We start from the raw sequence: 22,456 nt of genomic DNA on the forward strand, positions 1-22,456 counted from the left end.
AAAAAAAAAATGTAGGTTACCTTTGCCTTCTTCCTCAAATGCGGATCGTCCAAGAATCTCATCAGTTGACTCCTTTCGACGGCAAATTTTAAAAAATTCAGTGACAAAATCACCTATGTAGGAAAAAAGTTATCATTTTTGACACTTAAGTGAAAAAACAAAATCAGTCCTATAAATTATGTTTTCCACAAAAGCTATTAACTAAGATATGGTAGAAAGTAAAACCATTCAGTTTTTCCATTGAAAAAGGCAAGAATTAATCCTATATCAAAGGTAGCCTTGTTCTTTTCTTTCTCTCCATGTCCCAGGATATTTAAAAAGCTTTTCCTTAGAATTCCTTCTAGAAGGAAAGAAAAAAATAATTGTACCTAATAGTACTTACTATATGCCTCAATGAGACCCAGCATCCATCTGTCATTAAGTTACATAAGTAACAAGAACTTACTCTAGGTATGTAGTAATCTTTCCCCAACTGCTACACTACTAGAATCTAAATCCATTAATAAATAAAATAAAGAAGAAACACTAAAGATATGTTTCTAGAGGATTAGGAAATCATGTAGGATAAATATATTTCAGTTTCTGCTACATATTAATGGTATTCTTTCTGTCATTATTATTATTTTTGAGACAGAGTCTTACTCAGTCGCCCACGCTGGAGTGCAGTGGCACAATCATGGCTCACGGCAGCCTTGACCTCCCAGGCTCAGGTGATCCTCCCACCTCAGCCTCCTGGGTAGGCTGGGACTGCAGGTGTGCATCACCATGCCCAGCTAATTTTTGTATTTTTTGTAGAGACGAGGTTTTGCCATGTTGCCAATGCTGGACTCAAACTCCTGGGCTCAAGCAATCCGCCTGCCTCAGCCTCTCAAAGTGCCGGGATTATAGGCATGAGCCATTGCACCCAGCTGTCTGTCATTATTATAAAAAGAGGTAAAGTGATTTGAATCTTCTAAAGAGCAACAATGTTTACACAAATAAAGGAATGCTTGACAAATACTATCAGTACTAAGATACATCAAGTACATCTAAATTTTATAATTCACCAACTAATTCTGAATTAACCCATAACTTTTTGGGGGCTTCCTCAGAAAGGTAGGAAAAGTCTATAATCTAGTCATACAAAATATTATAAGAAGTAAGGTAAGATCATGGAACATTAAACTAAAATGAGAATACTTTCAATTCTAAGATCCTCAGCAAATATCACAGAGTCACAAAATGAGGAATAATAATGTTACTAAGAAGCAACTTAGTACGTAAACATAATATGTAGTAATTCAATGATTAAACAACAGAAAGCATTTACTGTTCATTTACTATAACAAAGGCACTGTTAAATGTGATATATATACATGCACACAGGTACATAATCTCATTTGATCCTCCCAATAACCCTATGAAGTAAGTACTAATGTTATCTCTATTTTACTTATGAGGACTCTGGGGCTTAAAAAGATTAAGAAACTTGACCAATGTGGTCAATCTAGGATTTGAACTGAGGTCTGTCCAACTGTAAAACTCTTGACATTGACTCTACACTGTTGCCCTAAAACCCCAGACAAATTCGCCAATGGTGGACTTATACATTATACATCTTTGTTTTCGCTATTATATAGTTAGCACAAATGGCAACTACTAATCAGCATTTGACAAATAGCATATGAATGATAAAGAGCCCAAGAAAACAATGCTTTAGAGAAATGCATCATTACTGTCATAATAAATATTTGGTAACTCCATCAGTTAAATGGTAATATATCAAGTGATAGGGAGTTAAGGTAGCATAGATGAACATTAAAAAAAAGAGAAAATATTATGTGTACTAAATATAAGGAGGAAAAAGATGACAAGGCACATTGAGGAGATGGGTTCAAAAGACTTCATGAAAGAGATACACCTAAAAAAAGAGAAGGGGACGAATCCCAGACATAAGATACAATAATAGTATCTGAATAGCAATTAATATTTTTCAAAGTACTTCCATTTATGTTATTTCACTTGATCCCTCAAATAACCTTGTGAGGTGTATAAGATTATTCACATTTCTTTTCCCATATCAGAAATAGGCTGCAGATGTGACACAACTCTACAGAAGGGCTCTAATGTGCACTATCAAAAACAGTGCTCTTCAGGCTGGGCGTGGTGGCTCACTCCTGTAATGCTAGCATCTTGGGAGGCCGAGGCGGGTGGATCACGAGGTCAGGAGATCAAAACCATCCTGGCTAACATGGTGAAACCCCGTCTCTACTAAAAACACAAAAAATTAGCGGGCGTGGGGGTTGGCGCCTGTAATCCCAGCTACTCGGGAGGCTGAGCAGGAGAATGGCATGAACCTGGGAGGCGGAGCTTGCAGTGAGCTGAGATGGCGCCACAGAACTCCAGCCTAAGTGACAGAGTGAGACTCCATCTCAAAAACAAAACAAAAAAAAGAGCATCAGAAAAATAAAGCTGAGATAATGAGAAAATAATGGAGAATTTGCTGGCACTATGCAAAAAAGGATTCACTGCTACTGGCAATGATTTTTTTCCTACATGGTGTTAACTGAGGAGGTGACAAAGTACAAAGAATGTATGCAGTGTTTCTGATTTGGAAGTTAAGCAGATCAGTGGTATTTCAGGAATGGAGCATAATACACCTTACCTAGCAAACACTGAGGATTCTCCGCTTTTCGAACTCTAACAGACCAATGCGGAGCTTGAATAGGATCCAAATCACTAAAACGCAAACCAATAAACATAAGATCCTAATTATGACAATCTGCAAGATTCATGAACTTATTAAAATGCAGTCTAATGAAAACATAGAAGGACAAGCAATCCATTTAGCCTCCCTTAAACTTATTCTTATCCAGATACATAGAGCCATTTGGATAAGTTTTTAAAAAATAACATCATAAGAAATCAAAGTCCTTAGACAATAAAACACAAAAGGGAACACTAAAATCAAAAGAAAACAATAAAAAATGCACATAAAAATTACTAGCAATTTGAGAGTTATTCTACTGAAGTTTTTTAATCTCATTGTATTACTACTCTTAACATACTTACGAATAAACATCATTATCCACAATGATCCCTTCAGTCAGATGAGGCCATGTAGTAGCTAAATGGAGTTCACTAAAGTAAAACATAAAATACAACCAAAAGCTTTAATACTGACTCAGCAATTATATTTAATACTTCTAGAAAACTATTCCAAGAAAACAAAAGTATGTTACAGTGGCATTATTTATAATACAACAAACTGGAAACAACTTATTTAGCAAATGGTAGCACATTCTTATGAAGTTAATGTTTTGCAAACATTAATCTCATTATACATAATAGTCAAAAAGCATAAATAACCCACCAACTAATGAATGGATAAACAAAATGTGGCATATCCATACAATGGTATATTTACAGTCATAAAAAGCACAGAAGTACCTTAATTCCCCCTTATCCACAGCCTCACTTTCTGCAGTTTTAGTTACCCTAAATCAACTGCAGTCTGAAAATATTAAGTGAAAAATTCCAGAAAAAAAAATCCATAAATTTAAAATTGCATGTTGTTCTGAGTAGCATGGTGAAATCTTGTGCCATCCCACCGCAGTAGGTGAATCATCCCTTTGTCCAGTGTATCTACACTGTCTATGCTATCTGCCCTGTTATTCACTTACTAACTGTCTTGGTGATCAGAGAGATCACAAGAAGAATGTGCATGGTACAATGAGATATACTGAGAGAGATAGATCACATTCACATAACTTTTATTAAGGAAGAATGTGCATGGTACAATGAGATATACTGAGAGAGACAGATCACATTCACATAACTTTTATTAAGGTATATTGTTATAGCTGTTCTATGTTATTATTAGTTATTATTGTCAATCACTTACTGTGCCTAATTTATATTTATTTTATGTATTTATTTATTTTGTATTACTACATCACCTGGAAATCTTACTGTGCCAAATTTATAAATTAAATTTTACTACTTATATGTATGCATAGGAAAAAACAATGTATTTAGTGTGTGGTACTGTCCATGGTTTCAGTCATCCACCGGGGATCTTGCAACATACCAGCTGTGGATAAGGGGTGACTACTGTACTGATTCATGCTACAAGATGGACAAACCTTGAAAACATGCTAATTAAAAGAAGTGAGACACAAAGAAAGCCACATGTCGTATGATTCCATTTATACAAAATGTCCAGAATAGGTAAATTCAAAGAGACAGAAAGTAGATCAGTGTTTGCCTAGAGTCAGAGGGCTGAGAAGACTAGGGGGAAATGATGGCTAAGAGGTGAAGAATTTCTTTTTAAGGTTATGAAAATGTTCTGGAATTAGATGATTATGATGGTTGCACAGCTCTGTAAATATTAAAAACCATTGAATTGTACACTTTTAAATAGCGAATTTTATGGCAGGTAAATTATATCTCAAGTTTCAAAAATGTTATAGATCAGGAGTTGGCAAACATTTTCTATAAAGAGCCAGAGAGTAAGTATCTTAGGCTTTGTGAACCATGTACAGTCTGTTTTATTTTTTTTCTTTTATAACCTTTAAAAATGTAAACACCATCCTGACTTCACTGACCATACAAAAACAGGCTAATGGCCAGATCTGGCCCAAAGGACACAGTTTGCTGAATTATAGATGAATATTAAATCTCAGAAAGTTTTCATGTAAAATTATAAAATAAAGAAAGCAAATGTAGGTCTTTCTTTCTTTTTTTGAGACGGAGTCTTGCTCTGTTGCCCAGGTTGGAGTGCAGTGGTGTGATCTTAGCTCACTGCAACCTCTGCCTGCCAGGTTCAAGTGATTCTTGTGCCTCAACCTCTTGAGTAGCTGGGATTACAGGTGTGCGCAACCACACCCATTTAATTTTTATATTCTTTCATAGAGACGGGGTTTCGCCACGTTGGTCAGGCTGGTCTTTAATACCTGACCTCAGGAGTCGCCCACTGCAGCCTCCCAAAGTGCTAGGATTACAGGCATGAGCCTGTGCCTGGCCCAGGTGTACATCTTTCTTTATTTCCAGTACTACATTCATCCCAGCAGGCTATAGCATCATAAAGCACAGTAAAATCAATATCAATATAAATTTGAAGTAAAATATTCCCACAATTCAAATGACAGATTGAAATTCTCACCTAATAGGATCTTCGCAGGCACCAAATGGTAACTTGCCAAACTCCAAACCTCCAACTTCTCCTCCTACAAGGGCATCTATGTCTAAACAAAAGAAATATTTTTCCATCATTTGGGAAAAAATACAGAAGAGTCTATTCTAGTTCAGCCCTTTGGAATATTATAGCTTTAAAAGTGTCCACAAGAGAACACATATAGCAAGTTAGCAAGTTAGAGCAAGTTACAGCATACGTAGTCTAACAAATATTTGACTTCCCCAGAGAACGTTATAGTAAAAGGGCACACTTATTTCCTATTTATCCAATATTTCATTCAGGCCATGTATTTTAAATTTTGCCCTTCTCAAATATTCCTTAAATATTACTCAAGAGAATATTACTTCTGTAATTTTTCTGCATTTTAAAAGAATGTAATTAATATAATCCAAAAAGAGTATCCAAGTATTTAAAAATCTATTCACCAACTACATTAATCAGTTTTGCTGTCAGTAATTTCTGAATAGGAAATTAGTACATTTGTCATCATTAATAACATTATATTTTGGTTGACAGTAAATGGAAATATATAAAGATCAGAAAAGAACCTCCTTTCCATTATGAATGGCACACTAGACTAGAAGAGAACTTAGAAGGTAAATCATTCCTCTTAGTTCTGTCTCTCCTGAGGAAGTAATAAGCATTTCTAAAAGTCATCAAAAGAATTTTTTTCTCTTTGAAATAATACAAATTGTGATGTTTAATTATTCACATTACACAAGGATTTCCTAAAATTAAAGCCTACTGAGTTAAGAAAACTTCCCATATTTGCTAAAATCACATCTGATATTTATCTACATCCTAAGTAAATGATTTAAAATTAGTCATCAAATATGAATCAATTACTTGATTCGGTAAATTTTCTCAAGTCAATTCCATTTTTCCAGCTAAAGAATGCTTATAATAAGAAAGATCACAATGACTAGCATTGTTACAAGTGAGTTTGTAAAAGTTCAAAATTACGAGCACATTTTTATAAATTAGTAAATTAAAAATTATTACTAAAATATAACTGTTTTAGCTGAATTAAAAAGGGAGAAGCAACTCGTGGAATGAAAAGCGTATTGGGCTTGGAGTTTGACTAGTGTTTGTACGCAAACTTTATCACATGGTGACCATATGACTTTAAGCCACTTACGTGAGTTCTTTAAAAAACTTACAATCTAAGAAACTTACATCTCTAAGAAGGATAATAATACACGTCTTGGGCCGGGCACAATGGCTCAAACCTCTAATTCCAGCACTTTGGGAAGCTGGGGAGGGTGGATCACCTGAGGTCAGGAGTTCGAGATCAACCTGGCCAACATGGTGAAACCCCATATCTACTAAAAAATACAAAAATTATCCAGGCATGGTGGCGCATACCTGTACTCAGGAGGCGGAGGCTGAGGCAGGAGAATCGCTTGAACCCAGGAGGCAGAGGTTGCAGTGAGCCGGGATCATGCCACTGCACTCCAGCCTGGGTGACAGAGCAAGACTCTCTCAAAAAACAAAAGATAATAATAATAATAATTGTCTCATAGGTAAGTGAAAATTATACAAAATAGGATATAAAATATGAAAAGCACAGTGTCTTGTCCATATTATATTACATGTTCAGTCCCTTTCCCCTTATAAAGGAAAATGTTAAGAATTTATATGACTTTCAACTTACTGAGGGAGAAGGTTAATATTTTTAATCCCCATTTTAAAAACTTGACAATAGAAAATTAACAAAGACCTTATTGGCAATCTTATAATGCTAAGGTTCTAACTCTTGGGCTTCTTCACAGATCACGAGCAGACAACACTACCTTAGGAAAGCTTTAAAACTGCTTTGTAAGAGAGTAGCCTTGGGGGAAAAAAAAAGTAAGATAAGAATGGAAACTTCTAACTAGATGTATATTATAACTTGTCCAGTGGGTACTGTTATCTGGGAACTAAAATCACCAACACAAACATTTGCGTGTTTCTTCTGATATAAATCTAAAGCTTAGCTTTTATTTCTCTGTTGTAGTTTAGATACGGTCCTTTCATAGTGTACATTAGAGTTGCAAATTCTTTTGTGATATATAAAATAAAATAGTAGTAGTACATATAACTGCCAAAAGCTAAGGATATATTACATTAAAAAAAAAATTTTTTTTGAGACAGAGTCTCACTCTGTCACCTAGGCTGGGGTACAGTGGTACAATGTCGGCTCACTGCAACCTCCACCTCCCAGGTTCAAGGGATTCTTCTGCCTCCGCCTCCCGAGTAGCTGGGATTACAGGCTCCTGCCACTGCACCTGGCTAATTTTTGTATTTTTAGTAGAGACAAGGTTTCACCATGTTGGCCAGGCTGGTCTTGAACTCCTGACCTCAGGTCATCTGCCTGCCTTGGCTTCCCAAAGTGCTGGGATTACAGGTGTGAGTCACCATGCCTGGCCTGTATTATATTAATTTTTATATCATCTCATGCCTACCAATTATTTTCAATCCTATAACTAGCCAACTACTTAGAACAAAAATAAACAATAAAGAATATTAGTTTATTTTATTTCTCTTTAGGGGAGGTAGATTAAAAAATGTTTTCAAGCTAGTGAAATTCTTGTATTTTATAAGTTTGTGTTATATTCCTTATTAGATGGGCTTCAATATAATCAAACATATGAAAGAAACACCCATGAATCAAAATGTTAATTAGGACATATGTCCATGAAACTGAGGTAATGTGTTGTCCATATTGCTGTCCTTAGCACTGCCTAGTCTATTACAGGTTAATAATTAATAATTGTTGAATGAATCTGTTTATCAAGGGTAAGCAGGCAAATTGATTTTGATTATATTTCTATAACATACAAGTTAATTATTATTTTCCCCTACATATATTTTTCTTCTCTGCTTTCCTTGTTTGGCCCCGTTTCTTGAAACAATACTCTCTTTAAAGTTTTTTGCATGTCTGTTCTCATTTTATGAGGGTGAGCTGAGAACAGCTCTGCTCTTATAATAGTCTAAAAACAGACATGTTAATCATTCGCTACATTTATGGCATATGATGTGCCACAGCAAGGGGTGCCTTATATAAGGCTTTTAAAGACAGATTGTCAAACATAGAGTATTACTATCTCTAGAAAACCCACAGTTTTTCTTTAAGAGAAAAAAAATGATAAGGGCAATGAAAGCAACAATATTACATTTAAAATGAATCACAAATATTTCTAATGTAAAACACTTGAAACTCTTGTTAAGTAATTGTAATTTCTGAATGTATCTTCTTTTCCATTTATATTCAGTAAGTTAAATATAGTTCTAAATGCTCTCACCTGGAGGTTGCTGAGGCCAAAAATACTGTTGCCAATCTTGAAGTACATAGGTGAATCGAATAGCAATACTAACTGGAGGCAATGGAGTTAAAGGACATCCCTAGGAAATACATGCAAAGACAATATCATGTAAATGCTGGTACCCTTTCGTATTAATTCAACATCAAAATTTCAAACTTATGGAACGGATTAATACTACCTTTATGAAACCTGGATTTTCAGATTCTAGTGTTAAACAACAGGGTGCATATTCTAGTTATTAAAAACATGATATTCTAGCCATTCGAAAGGAAAAATAAGTCACTGAAGTCATTAGAGCCACAGATGCAAAACTTAGGAAATCCTTTTCACAGAAGAAATTTTCACAGTCCAAAAGCTCAAGAAGTGGATCAGGGATGAACAAGAGGAAAGATCCTATACTAAGCAACAGTACTGGCAATTGTGAGACCGGGTTTTTAAAAATGGAAAAGTAAACTTTCCAAAGAATCACTGTATTTTTGTCCACATATTTGTGTGTACAGAAGGATTTCCATAATTTCTGCATACTGCTTCCACAAATGTTTTCATTTGATGTAGCTAAAAAAAGTTTCTAAAACAATGTCATAGCTTTAAAATAAAGCTGTTTAAACTGTTATTAGAAAAAGAGATATTACATTCTATTAAGCAAAATGTTCTTTAAAGTATCTTTTACTGTTTTAATCATAAAACACCATTTCTTACTATTCACTTCAGACATACTAAATGTGAAAAAAAGGTGATTCATTTTTCAAATAAGTAAAAGTATTAGAAAAGTATAAGACTTGGTTTGGGGAGAGAATGTCTCTTCTTTCTTTTAAATGAAAATAAACTCAAATGAAAGCCAGCCTTGAATATTTAACCAAAATTTCAGACTAAGAGAAATGAATGCTCACTCACACAAAATAGATTAACGAATCAGTTAACAAAAGAAAACTTAGATTTATCTGTCAATTCATGAAAAATCACAAAACCTAATACTGTCATTTAAACATCCTATGACCTCAGCTTTCCTTCATAATGCTTAATCTGAACTAATATAAAATAGGACTTAAATATGCATAGGAATCACCTAGGGAACTTGTGAAATGCAGATTCAATACTCTTCTGCATATCTAACCAGTTTCCAGATGCTGCTGTTCAGGAGACTACACTTTGAGTGGCAAAGGAATACATGACATTTACATTTAGCTCAGCAGCAGCATCTATAAATGTCACTAGTAGCTTTAAGAACACAAACTCAGTCTGAAGTCACAAGAGTAGATAGCTGCTCCCAAAAAACTGAATTCAGTTTTGGGCTCCTGTGCCCAACAGCAAGGTGAGATTTTGGCTGGTCAGTGTATCAACTTTTTAGTCATGTCCAGAGATCAAATGAGCATTCACCTATAATAAGGGGTAAATGTTCTAGAAGCCATAACAAGGCCACTTTGACACATGACCTCTGATCCAGTCACACAGATAAATACAAAAACAGATTCCCAGAAAGAAAGAATTAGGGCCAGGCACGGTGGCTCACGCCTGTAATCCCAGCACTTTGGGAGGCCAAGGCGGGTGGATCATTTGAAATCAGGAGTTCAAGACCAGCCTGGCCAACATGGTGAAACCCCATCTCTACTAAAAATACGAAAACTAGCCGGGCAGTAGTGATGTGTGCCTGTAATCCCAGCTGTTTGGGAGGCTGAGGCAGGAGAATCGCTTGATCCCGGGAGGCAGAGGTTGCAGTGCCTCACCACTGCAGTCCAGCCTGGATGATAGAGTAAGATCCCATCTCAAAAAAAAAGAAAAGAAAAGAAAGAAAAGAAAAGAAGAGAAGAGAAGAGAAGAGAAGAGAAGAGAAGAGAAGAGAAGAGAAAAGAAAAGAAAAGAAGGGAGGGAGGGAGGGAGGGAGGAAAGGAAAGGAAGAAAGGGGAGAGAGAGAGAGATGAGAGAGAGAGAGAGAAAGAAAGAGAGAGAGAGTAAGAAAGAAGGAAGGAAGGAGGGAGGGAGGGAAAGAAGGAAGGAAGGAAGGAAGGAAGGAAGGAAGGAAGGAAGGAAGGAAGGAGGGAGGAAAGGGAAGGAAGGAGGGAGGGAGGGAGGGAGGGGGAGGGAGGAAGGAAGGAAGGAAGGAAGGAAGGAAGGAAGGAAGGAAGGAAGGAAGGAAGGAAGGAAGGAAGGAAGGAAGGAAGGATTAGGATGAAAAATGATGGAAATATCTTTGTGGACCCTGGAGGATAACTGGGGTTCAAGGCACATGCCTTAAGGTATGGAAGGCGGCACTGACAATCTAGGATGAAACCAAAAGGGCTCAGTCCAGAATGAGGGCATTGCAAGACTCTCTGCTTAAGCCAGACGTTGGGACAGGTCACTCCTGCTTGGCACAACGGCTTTATTGGAAGGTATGGGACTGGGGGCTATTGTGTGAAGGGAAAAAACCCTCACCTGCATGTGGTGAGCAAGCAACCCAAGATTCTAAGACCAGTTATCAAAACCCCAACATTACTACAGAGCAAGAGACTCCAAACACTATTTTAAGACCTAGTTCTGAAATATTCTGCAGGTAGGGAGTAACCATAAAACTACAAAATCACTAGAGAGGATGGATGGGAGTGAACATTAAAAATTTAAAATGAAACTCATTCAAAATGAGCCTACAAACTAAACTTCTCAAAACATAAAAAAGTAGTTCTAAAAGAGACAAACATCCAAATCAACAGTCATAATATAATACCATAAAATGTAAAGAACATCTCAAGAACTAAGAATGTCTAAACTGAAAAAGACGATGAAGTTATGAGAGTTTTCAAATATTTACAGGATTAAACTTAAGTGCCCAAACCAGCTCTTAAATTCAATTTTCTCAAATCAATTTTGAGAGATGTTTCTTATCAAAAAAATAAGTTTTAGGTTTGTCAGATGATGAGATAAACTGATTAAAAACTTTTTTTAAAGTACTGCTAATAAATAGCCAAGATCTAAGTTGGGTTCCAGAGATCAATGTATTCCCTACCTTCAAAAAAGAGATGTGACATAAAAGATCTGAAGATAATATTCATTAATGATTTCTTAAGAAGAAAGACTAAGGGCCAGCGCAGTGGCTCACACCCGTTATCTTGGTACTTTGGGAGGCTGAGCAGGCGGACTGCTTGAGCCTAGGAGTTTAAGACCAGCCAGAGCAACATGGTGAAACCCTGTCTCTACAAAAAATATAAAGATTAGCTGTGTGTGGTGATGCACACCTACAGTCCCAACTACTCAGGAGGCAGAGGTGGGAAGATTCAGTGACCCCAGGAGGTTGAGGCTACAGTGAGCCATAATCATGCCCTACACTGCAGCCTGGGTGATAGAGTGAGACCCTGTCTCAAAAAAAAAGAAAAGAGGAAGAGAAAGAAGAGGAAGAGGAGGAGGAAGAGGAGGAGGAAGAGGAAGAAGAAGAAGAAGAAATGAGGCATTGATATTTCCATGTGACCAGAAACTTGATCTAAAAATTTTAAATATAATTGAAGACTTATGGTAAGAGCAAAGGAAAAATAATGGAGAAGATACTAATACATACTTGCCTTTTACAAAAATTTCCCAAACTATATGTGGAATTAAACAGTACCCACAGCACTTCAGAGCCCAGAAGGTTTTTGAAAAGAATATTACATATATACATGGAATTCTCTAAAATCGAAGCATCTGTAATTTTTCTAATGGAGATAATCACAAGCCACTGCTAACAGTTGTCACTTTGAGGAGACAGGTGGAGAGGTAAAAGAAGCTTTTACTTTAATTTCCTAACCTGGTAAATGCATTACATTTTTTTAACATCAAAGGGATTTATGTAGTTGGTAATAATCCTACCAGCACACTATTTAGGTCCTCAACACTAAAAACATATCTTTATGATTAAATTCTAATCCTAAATATCTTTCTAACAAATGTTACCTATTTAAAAATAAATTTCAGCAATTTTTTCTTAGAATTCTTTTTCTTTTGAAAATTCTCAAACCTTCAGAAAGGTTGGAAAACTAGTACAATGAACACCCATATGACTTTCACAGAGCTCATAATCATTAACACTTTGCCACACATACACATATATATATTAAGCATATGACATTTTTTTGGCTGAATCTTCTGAAAAAGGTAGGCATTATAACAATTCACCCTTAAATACGTTAGCATGTAATTCCTAAGAACAAGGACATTATTCTATACAACTATAATATAATTATCACACTCAATAAATTTAACATTGATACTATTTTCAATATACAGTCCATATTAAAATCATCCCAATTGTCCCAATAATGTCCTTACTGACTATTTTGTTTTGATAAAGGATCCAATCAAGAATCATGTGTTGCATTTAGCTGTCAGGTCCCATTATCTCCTTAAATCTAAATTGCTTCGTCTTTATTTTGCCTATCATCATACTGACCAGTTACTGCTACAAAACAGGGCTCACTTTGGAAATATGTGATTGCTTCCTCATGGTTTGATTTATAGTATGTTAAACATTTTGGCAGGAATGCCACATATGTAATTATATATCAAAATTAATATATTTACTTATAATCAATATACTTCATTATAATATACATATAATCAATATCCTAATCAATATACTTATATATTTAAGTGCTAAAGCTGCCACTATCTCACATAAGTGGCCAAATGCGATTAACAGCCATCACACGACACATGATGTCAGTTTATTAATCAACTGTGAGATAGTGTCATGTTCAGCACTTAACATACTCCAAATTTAAATCAGCATCCTAATAACCTAAGAGTAATATTTCTCTAAGTAGAGGATCCCCTCCACTACTTGGTTATCTAGCTTTCTCTATCTTCTAGAGGTATTCACAAACAGCTACTCAACTTAAGCCCTAATCAGCCCCATTCCCCCAAGCCCCCCAGAGCAGCACAGGCAAGTCCTCCATAGCTACAGACAGTGTTGTTATAGAATATAAGAATATATTTAGCATGTCCCATTTAGCCCTGCTGCTCTCAGGCCTAGGATATAAGCCAGATTAACCATGAAAATTAAATCAAAGAAAGATTTGAGGGAAAAAATGCAATTCAGAACCCAAAGGGTTTAGACCTTAAGGAGTTCATAGTCAAATGCTTCAAATGCTCAAACAAGCAGCTACCTGAGCCCCATTAAGCTTGGGAGACTGGCAATATTGCCAACAGAGGACAAGGAGTAAAAGATACACGGTCAATAAATGCTAACAGACCGAACAAACAAACAAGTCAGTTGTTGCTTTAGCATTAGTACACTACAAATATAACTGGATATTTTGTTTATTTGAAATTACAAAGTAATTTGTGTAGTCACTTAAAGCTTTCTTCCAAGCAATTACATTATCAATATTATAGAGAACTGTTTCTATATGCTGAAAAAAATGATCAAATCTCTACTTTTATCTGGATCTCGGATAAGACTGATAATATCAATCCCAACTCACGATCTTTGATTTGAAGATATCCAGCAGACCTGATAAGTGAGTGTACTGATTTGGCACTTTTCTAAGATGAACCATTTCGAAGTCAGTTCGTACACCAGGACCTTGACATTCTCCTACATACATTCTTCGCCATTTGTGGTGAATTTGCACGAAGAGTGGCACCTGACTGCAGGACATGATTAAATAGGAATAGAATACAAGCTCATTAAACATTAAACCTGAACCTCAAAGTTTTTCCAAATTATTTTAATCTCAAGAATTTAAAAGCACTAAACTGGAAACACAACAAAAACACAGGTTTGTGTTTATAACAAAGACATTCTGAGTTCCTTTTTCTCCCTATACTACTAAACTACAGAAACTATCATCTAGAAGTACTTTGATTAGTCTGAAAAATTGTTTTAGAACAGCCAACTAAAAGTCAGAAAACATCAGAATGAAAACTGTCTTGCATAAAAGTGATTATTTCATATTAGTCTTTCCAAATTAATAATAAAACCTAACTCACAGGTATTAAACAATATAAATTAAGCCAATATTGTGGTGAAATATTTTTCACATCATTTAAAGACAAAGTAGGGCTCCTAAGCACAAGGAGGTTGTGATGTGCCTTACAGAGAAAATACATGTTAATACATGCATTTTCCCAGAAGCGTCGTTCATGCACAAGTTACATCGCTTTTGGCTACAAGTTCAATGTTAATGACTCAACATTGTATATTAAATAAGCTATCTTTAAACAGAAACACACATAAGAGAAGGTTATGTATTAACTGGTTGACAAAAAATGTGGCCAGAAGCTCGAAGGAACCGCATTTCTCCTTGGAGAAATAGGTGAGGAATTGATAACTTAGTGTTGGTGGCAACTTTAAAGCACACAACTACCTTAAATAACAAGAAAGGACTGCACAGATACATCCCCAAGTTAATAATCCTACAGCAGTAACTATTCTAGCAAAATTATTCACTTAGGATACACCACGGAGTACATCCACTAAAATAAATTAATTATTCCCCAGTAGATTTAGAGTATCATAGTCTATTCAATACGCAAATGAAATACAATTCAAAACAGCAGAATAGTGATTAAACAAATTTCATCTTCTTCAATACTTCCAATTAAGAATAGGGTCTAAAGGTACTGAAAATTAACTTTTAAAAAAGTTATTCCAAATAACACACTAAATTATTTCAGGAAGATTACCTTTAGAAATGGCCTCCATTTAGGTTTTACTAGTTTTGTCCTTATATACCAAATTCCAGTATAAAAATATGCAGGTATATTGTTAAAAGAAAAATTTTCAACTAATTAAACTTAATGGAGTTTAAGGCAGGGCACAGTAGCTTATGCCTAAAATCCTAGCACTCTGGAAGGCTGAGGTGGGCGGATCATCTGAGGTCAGGAGTTTGAGACCAGCCTGGTCAACACAGTGAAACCCCATCTCTACTGAAAATTTAAAAAATAAAAATAAAATCAGCCAAGGGTGGTGCACACCTGTACTCCCAGATACTCGGGAGGCTGAGGCAGAAGAGTCACTTGAACTCAAGATGTGGAGGCTGCAGTGAGCCCAGACCGTGCCACTGCACTCCAGCCTGGGCGACAGAGCAAGACTGTGTCTCAAAAAAATAAATAAATAAATAAAACATTTATTTGAGCAAAGAATGAGTTGAGAATCACATAGTCTTCAGAACCAGTGGAGGTTCAGACAGATCAGCTCTGTAAGGTGGGCAGGCAGCATTTATAGACAGAAAATGGAAGTAAGGTACAGAAACAGCTTGATTGGTTACAGTTCCAAGTTTGCTTTATTTGTGCATGCTCTGATCAGTTGGCCTGTGATTGACTGAACCTAAGCTGCTGTGATTGGCTGGGACTCAGTGAATTGTTCCAAAAGTATACTCCCAAATTAAGCTTTCAGTTTGTACATGAAATAAGTTAGGTAGCAGTTCTTTATACAGGGAGCAGGTACAGAGGTAACCTCAAGACAAATTTAGTTTAACAATATATATGCACTAAGTTCCTAATTACAACAAAAAAGCTAACATTTAATAACTGTTTGCCTTCATAAATTACTGTTAAAAACAGTTTTTTTGTCTAGGTTTTAAAAAACGTCCACTCACCAGCCAGTGTTTCCCAAGGCAATAGAAACAGAACTCAGAAGAAGGTTGCACTTAGATTCGCTGAGAACAGCATCACTGTGTGCAGCGGGAGCAATCACCACGAACTCACGCAGCCCATACCTTAAAAAACAGAATTAACTGCATTAAACAGGGGAAACCTCAGAACAAAAATCCATTACTTGAAAAACACAAAAAAATTTCCCTACAGAAAATTTAACAAGTCAGGTTCAAACTACAGGTGTTTCTTTTGATGGCAACCGAACCTACAAGAACTCAATTTTAAGAAGCACTTCTATCATCCACCTACTAGTTCCCCTCTATTCTTTACAAATTAGAAACAATTAGAAACAATCTGCTGAAATCTAAATTTGATTCGACTAAAATAGGCTCAGATATATTTGCATGCCCATCTCTCTCTCTCTCTGTGTGTGTGTGTGTGTGTGTGAGAAAGAGAGAGACTTTTTCCGCTTTGCCTACTTTATGTTGTATACTCATGTGTTTACCAACAAGTTGATCACACGGGTGTATTCATAAGACCACTGTAATATTGATGTCACTGTTGCTGCTTGAGAAAAAAGGTCAACAGCTGATTCCTTAAACAACTGTCACAGAATGGCTGGGCTGAGAACGCTGCCCAGAGCCCTGCAGCTGGTGGGAGAGGTGTCTGGTGGGAGAGGTGTCTGGTGGGAGAGGTGTGGGTGGGAGAGGTGTCTGGTGGGAGAGGTGTCTGGTGGGAGAGGTGTGGGTGGGAGAGGTGTCTGATGCCTCGGTCTGCTGCTTCACATCTCTCACTTGAGAGTTTCTTCTGGTTTCATACTGTTTAACCCCTCTGTGCTTTAGCAGCTGTGACCTTGCCTTCATTGCTTCATCCAGTGCAGGTCTGAGTTATTGAAGACACCAAAGTGTTTCTCTTTCAGCTTGAAAACCAGGCAGGTTTACATATGGGTTTCAGTGTATTTGCCTTTGAACCCTTAACTAAACTTTAGCCTTTTGGCTGGTGTTGAATACCTTTAGCTGGGGTGACCTGGGACGGTGCTGCGGTTTACCGTCTCCAGCTCTGGCCTTTCCAGAACCCTTGTGGAGGGCAGTGTCAGCTGCAGGTTTTATCATCACATTGCCGTTTGAGGTCACCACTATTTGGGGGACAAGCTTGCGTCCTGCTGAGGGGCAGGGTTTTCAGCAGAGGGTCAGTGGTGGGGCTGAGCCATTGTGGAGGTGGCCCCAGGGGTTGTATGGCCATGCGCATGGCCATGCTCTAACACACTCCGTGTGGCCTGCTCAGAGTTGGATGCCACCTTTGGGCAAGGTTTACAGTCTATTTTCTGAAGTTTTAAGTATTTTAAGAGGTATTGAGACTAATGAATATAATAGTTCAGTAATTTAAATGTTTATTTTTAATGAAAGCTTTTTTATTAAAAAGAAGCTAATTGACATGGAAATGTCAGTGAAATTTCTTACCTGCAAAGAAAGTGAATATTTTGTATTTAAGTAAACTATAATGAGCACATTTTAAGAATAAAGAAATCTGATATTTGAAAGGAAAAAAAGAAACGATTTGCTGAAATCACAAGGACCATTAAACGATAGTTTTGCCTTCAAAGTTAAGTTTACGAGATAAAAGAAGAAAGCAAGTATTGAAACTTTGCTTTAATGAACTGATACCACTAAGTCTGCAAATGAAGAAGGTTTGACAGATTCCCTAAACTGCAGGAAAATTATCAGCAATGATGTATATGTCCTTTCTAAATGTGAGAACACAGTTTACTAAGTATCCTAATTAAGGAATTCTTGTGTTCTTTTACTCAATAACACATTAAAAAGGGGTAAAAAATTATCATAAAACAGCTTAATCTTGCTATGACATCTACATTAATTAAAACTTCTCATTCAGTTGCCATATCCTTTAAAGTCACAAATTTGCTGCCAAACTTTTATGAAAATATACAGTCAAATTGATTATCTTGTCTACTGAAAATCCCTCTTATTCACTCTTTAATGTATTTATATTTAATATTTTTTGAATCAAGAAAATAACTTATGAGAGATATTACTCATTTGCCTAATTTATTACCTCTGGTATATAAAGAGTTATTAATGCTTATTTTTATAAACATCCTACTCAAGAAATCCCCCAAACAGGAGTAATGATTTAAAAAATTAAGTCTAATTCATAATGTTTATTATTTACATGACAAAAACTTACTTCATTTCCTTACCCTACCTCCACCCTCCTAGCCCTGAAATCAAAATTAGTTATGTAGAGACAGCATAAAATAATGAAAATAATCTAGAGCTTTAAAAACTAAGCTCTAAAGATCTTTGAAAAATAGTTTTCTTTTTTTCAAATGTCCCTGGAAGAAAGAAAACAAAACAAAACAAGTGAACATCCCCCTGTTCCATCCTCTGTACTTGTATAAAATCCCTGTCAACAGTCTCTTGGTTATTCTTCCACAAATGTTCCATTTACCGCATAACCACCCTACCCTCAAATATGATTATACTATTTGTATACACTTTGTAAAGCTTCTTTTCAAAGGACAGTACCCTACTGATCAGGACTTTTATTTCCAGTTTTATGCTGCTGCAACCATACTGCAACTGTCTTTCTACATGTGTATCTCTATAACAAATTTCTAGTGGTTGCTGGATAAAATAACATTTGCATTTTTACACTGATAGCTGTTCCAACCTTCTTACTATAAACACACACAATGCCACTGTATACAAGCCATGAATAACAAGCCAAACTGAAGTGCAATTTATCTGCAATCTACCTTCTATCCCCTAAGCCTTTCTTTCCTCTTTCTATTGATAAAATATCTCCCTCTCATCCACTCTACTACCATTAGTAAATACCCAAATCCTGACAAGTTATTTAAAGATTTACCTTGCCAGGGTGGTGGCTCACACCTGTAATGCCAGTATCTTGGCAGGCCAAGGCAGGAGGATCACTTGGGCTTAGGAGTTCAAGACCAGCCTAGGCAACATAGCAAGACCCACTCTCTATAAAAAATTGTAAAAATTAGTTGGGCATGGTGGAGAGCACCTGTAGTCCCAGCAGCTTGGGAGGCTGATGTGGGATAACAGATTGAGGCGAGAAGGTCAAGGCTGTAGTGAGCCATAATGATACCACTGCACTCCAGCCTGGGAAGCAGAGTGAGACCTCATCTCAAAAAAAAAAAAAAAAAAAAAAGATTTACCTCAAATATCACCCCATCACTCTTGATAAATGTACTCTCTTCTTTATGATCTTCAAAATGTCAATATAAGGCATTACTTTTTCCCCAATAGTTCTACTTGAATCCTGAGACTATGTCTTCATCGAAAGTAAACAAACATTAAGTGGGAGGTTTAAAAAAAAAAAAAAAGCAAAAATCAACAACAACAAAAAAAACAACCAACCCGATTTTAAAATGGGCAAAGGACTTGGATCGATGTCACTCAAAAGAAAATATACAAAGGCTGGGAGCGGTGGCCCACAGCTGTAATCCCAGCACTTTGGGAGGCTGAGGCAGGTGGATCATGAAGTCAGGAGATCGAGACCATCCTGGCTAACATGGTGAAACCCCGTCTCTACTAAAAAAATACAAAAAAATTAGGCGGGTGTGGTGGTGGGTGCCTGTAGTCCCAACTATTTGGGAGGCTGAGGCAGGAAAATGGTGTGAACTCAGGAGGCAGAGCTTGCAGTGAGCCGAGATCACACCACTGCACTCCAGCCTGGGCGACAGAGCAAGACCCCATCTCAAAAAAAAAAAAAAAAAAAGAAAAGAAAAAGAAAAGAAAACATGAAAATGGCAAATAAGCACATGAAAAAATCCTCAATATCACTAATCTTAGAGGAACACAAATCAGATCTACTATGACATACCACCTCATAACCATTAGGATGGCTATTGCCAAAGAAACCAACAATAAGTGTTAGCAAGGATGCAGAGAAATTAAAATCCTTGGGCATTGCTGGTAGAAATATAAAACAGCTAAGCAGTATAGATTATTTTTTAAAATGAACACTAGCCATTTGATCCAGAGAAATGAAAACAGAGATTGAAATAGATATTTGTGCACCCATGTCCATAACAGAGTTATTCACAGTAGCCAAAAGGGAGAAACAATCCAAATGTCCATCAACAGACGAATGGATCAATGTGGTATATACATACAATGGAATATTATTTAGCCTTAAAAAGAATAAAATCTGATACATATTGCAACACAGCTGAACTTAGAAGACATTATGCTAGGTGAAATAAAAGCCAGTGAAAAAAGGGCAAATGTTACATGATTCCACTTACATGAGGTACTAAAAGAATCAAAGTCATAGAGAGAAAGTAGAATGCTGGTTCCAGTGGCTAAGAGGGAGAGGAGAGAAGTCATTGTTTAATGGTTACAGAGTTTCAGTATGGGATGATAAAGTTCTGGAGGATAGTGGTTGCACAAAAATGTGAATGTACTCAATACCACTGAACTGTACAGTTAGAAATGGTTAAAATGGCAAATTTTGTTATGGATGTTTCACCACAATAAAAAAGTTAAATATAAAAGAATGCGAAAAAACTAATACACATTTTATAGAATAAGAAATATAAATAGTTAATAAGTCTATTAAGAGATGTTCAATCTCATGATTAAAAAATAAAAATTAAAGAAGATATCACTGTGGCAAAAAATATAAAATACCGATAGACTCCAGTGTTGGCAAGAGTGCTGGGATATGCCACAGGTGGTGATATAAACTTTAAAAGCATTTTTAGGCTGAGATGGGAAGATCGCTTGAGGTCAGAAGTTCAAGACCAGCCTGGGAAACATAGTGAGACCCCATCTCTACAAAAAATTTAAAAATTAGCTTTGCATGGTGGTGTGCACCTGTACTCCTAGCTACTCGGGTGGCTGAGACAGGAGGATCACTTGAGCCCAGGAAGTCGACACTGCAGGGAGTCATGATCACACCACTGCACTCCAGCCTGGTGACAGAGCAAGGCCCTGTCTCTTAATAAAAAATTTAAAAAAAACATTTTTGGAGAGCAAAAGGGCAGAATATATCAATATTTAAAATGGACAAAACTCAAATGAAGTACATATATCTTTATATCTATGCTACAAAACCATTCATACAAATGCAAAAAGGTGTACATACAGTGATATTCACTATAATATTTTAATTCAATTGTAAAAATCTAGAAACAACCTAAATATTTTTCAACAGAGGAATGGCAAAATAATTACGGTTACCACCACCAATACCACCACACACACACATAATAAAGAGATATTCTATATTCACAGATAGGAAGATAATATTATCAAGATATCAGTTCTTTCCAAGTTCATCTACAGATTTAATGCAATCTCAATCAAAATCTCAGCAAGTTGTCATGAGGATATCCACAAACTGATTCTAAAGTTTATAAGCAGAAGCAAAAAAAGACTCAAAGTAGCCAATAAAATATTGAAGAAGAAAGTTGGAGAACTAACACTATCAAACTTCAAGCAATACTATAAAGCTATAGAAATCATACAGTGTGGTAACGGCAAAAGAACAGACAAATGGAGATCAATGGAACAGAATAGAGAAGCTAGAAATAAACCCACATAAGTATAGTCAACTAATCTCTGAAAAGGAACAGAGGCAATACAATGGAGATAGTCTTTTCAACAAATGGTGCTAGAACAACTGGGCATCCACATGCAAAAAAATTAATCTAGACAGGCTTTACATTCTCCACAAAAACTAACTTAAAATGGATTACAGATCTGAATATAATGAAAAGTTATAAAACTCCTAGAACACAGAATAAAATCTAGATAACTTCGGGTTTGTTGATGACCTTTCAGATGCAACACCAAAGGCACAATCCAGGAAAGAACCTGATACGCTAGACTTCATTAAAATTAAAAATTTCTGCTCTGCAAAAGACACTGTCAAGAGAATGAAAGAGACAACCATAGTCTGGGAGAAAATATCTGCAAAAGATTTCAGATAGAGGACTATTATCTGGAATCTACAGAGAACTCTTAAAACTCAAAAATAAGAACAAAATTCAAGTTTAAAAAAAAAAAAAAGGCCCAAAGGCTTCAACCAGACACCTCACCCAAGAAGATATAAAGATAGCAAACAACCATATGAAAAGATGTTCCATATCACATGTAATCAGGGAAGTGAAATTAAAACAACAGTCAGAGACCACTACATACCTACTAGGGTGAGTTTCATTACTAAATCTTTATAGTTCCTACAATTTCTAGCCCAGTAACTTAAATTTATTAGATCAAATGTATCAACACAAATTAAAATGTCACAATTGCACTTCTTAATAAAAGAACTGTTTCATCTGAATAACAGACTGCATATGTCTACTAAATACTATATTTAAATATAAATGTGTCTTAGCATCCCATCCTCCAAATGAGAAAGGTAGGACAATCAACTA

At 36.1% G+C, this 22,456-nt stretch overlaps 1 protein-coding gene across 4 annotated transcripts in view; it reads right to left on the bottom strand.

Annotated features, from left to right (window-relative positions):
* The window catches only part of RAB3GAP1 (RAB3 GTPase activating protein catalytic subunit 1), a 1,043,110-nt gene that overhangs the window by 37,191 nt on the left and 983,463 nt on the right, over positions 1-22,456 (bottom strand). For all 4 annotated transcript variants that reach the window (XM_050750973.1, XM_050750977.1, XM_050750976.1 and 1 more), the window contains 7 exons: positions 16,029-16,148; positions 13,911-14,076; positions 8,461-8,560; positions 5,144-5,225; positions 3,052-3,120; positions 2,645-2,718; positions 21-113 (listed from right to left, as the gene is read on the bottom strand). In XM_050750973.1, coding sequence (XP_050606930.1) covers positions 21-113; positions 2,645-2,718; positions 3,052-3,120; positions 5,144-5,225; positions 8,461-8,560; positions 13,911-14,076; positions 16,029-16,148 — 704 coding nt within the window. The remainder of the gene's footprint in view (positions 1-20; positions 114-2,644; positions 2,719-3,051; positions 3,121-5,143; positions 5,226-8,460; positions 8,561-13,910; positions 14,077-16,028; positions 16,149-22,456) is intronic.

The sequence above is a fragment of the Macaca thibetana genome, chromosome 12 (assembly GCF_024542745.1).
Source record: "Macaca thibetana thibetana isolate TM-01 chromosome 12, ASM2454274v1, whole genome shotgun sequence".
Taxonomy (NCBI): domain Eukaryota; kingdom Metazoa; phylum Chordata; class Mammalia; order Primates; family Cercopithecidae; genus Macaca; species Macaca thibetana.